The following is a 1,467-nucleotide window of genomic DNA, read 5'->3' on the forward strand; positions in this document are numbered from 1 at the left end:
GAAGATGTTTCTGTCAACATTTTCTTATGTGTGTGTGTGTGTGTGTGTGTGTGTGTGTGTGTGTGTGTGTGTGTGTGTGTGTGTGTGTGTGTTACCTGGTCGTACTCCAGCGCTCCGGGGTAGAGGGGCCAGCCCAGAAACAGCTCGGCTATCACACAGCCAAGTGACCACATGTCAATGGCCTCGCAAAATGGCAGGCCCAAAATAATCTCCGGGGCCCTGCAGAGAAAAAAAAGAGTCAAGCAGAAAACCACTCATTATCACAGCAGAGGACAACAAGCCTTCAAATTCTGTGGCTGGAAACGCTTTAAGAGTTTGGACCTAATTTTAAGAACGCCTTATTTAAAAATACCATTTTTTTATTGTATTAGAAAATACCTGGTGTTTGACTGAGGTAGATGAAAAGACAAAATTAATCAGCAGGTTTTGAGAAAACTAAGTTCACCTTTACTGAGTGGTGATTAAATGATACACAGTAGGTTGTAGCTTCTCTATAAAAGCAAACATGGAGCATACATGTGCTTTTTTTTTAACTTCAAAATAAGCTAGTTTTTGAAAATACTATAAAAAAATAGAAAGCATCCTACTTGATTATTCTTGAACTTTACCAACGACACAGACAGGTCCAACAGTTTGAATCATTTTAAAGTAGACATCCTGCTTTTAAATCCTTCCTTTTCACATTTAAGTTAGTGCTGGGAGGTATACTGTTTTGTACCAAAAATCGTGATATGAATTTTCTGAATACCGGACATACCGGTTTAAATAGTCTGAACACGTTTGGAACGTTTGTCGTGGCCACCAGTGAACTGTTTCCCGGGGAACACTTTTCCTCGCAGCACCGCTATGTGCGTTAGCATGCTAATGTTATTGTTGGAGTAACTGGCAGCAAGTGGTGCTTCTGCTACTTTTACTGACTTATGTTAAAAAAAACCATATCCCGTTTTCACCGTCGCTGAATGTAGAAAACTCTTCAGTGACGTGCACGGTTAGATTTAATGCACAACGTTATAATGGAGACGTTAATGCGTGGAGACTTTAACGTGCTTCTATTGTGAAAAGCCCGGGGGAAGTAGTTTTGTAGTCGAGCTGAGCTGACTGGTGTGCAAGGTGAGTCATCCTTTTAAGTTTTATTAACACGTAACGATAGACCAGATAATGATCTTTTCTCAACTCTTCATGATTGGACCAAAATGCATGATTACTGTCTACAACCAGGCAAAGAAAAGACGTACAAGAGGAGGGAAACAGCGACAGACAGAGGTACAGTAAAAGAAAAAAGTCAATAAGCAAAGTTTGTACATTTTGTTATCAGCTGAGCTGTGAGAAAAAAATACTGTCAAATACCATGAAACCGGTGTAATTGTTAAAAATACCGTGATATAAAATTTGGGTCATACTGCCCAGCCCTAATTTAAATCCTTCAGTTGGGTCTTTATAAAGTGGAAGTACAAAGCTTTAGTCTAA

General features: G+C 39.5%; 1 protein-coding gene across 2 annotated transcripts in view; it reads right to left on the reverse strand.

The window, feature by feature from the left end:
* LOC106520207 (homeodomain-interacting protein kinase 3) overlaps nucleotides 1-219 on the reverse strand; it is a gene marked incomplete at both ends in the record, with an annotated part of 13,482 nt that extends 13,263 nt beyond the window's left edge. For both annotated transcript variants that reach the window (XM_014012170.1, XM_014012169.1), the window contains 1 exon segment: nucleotides 96-219. In XM_014012170.1, coding sequence (XP_013867624.1) covers nucleotides 96-219 — 124 coding nt within the window.
* Between the last annotated feature and the right edge of the window lie 1,248 nt (nucleotides 220-1,467).

The sequence above is a fragment of the Austrofundulus limnaeus genome, unplaced genomic scaffold, assembly GCF_001266775.1.
Source record: "Austrofundulus limnaeus strain Quisiro unplaced genomic scaffold, Austrofundulus_limnaeus-1.0 Scaffold89, whole genome shotgun sequence".
NCBI classification, from domain to species: Eukaryota; Metazoa; Chordata; class Actinopteri; order Cyprinodontiformes; family Rivulidae; genus Austrofundulus; species Austrofundulus limnaeus.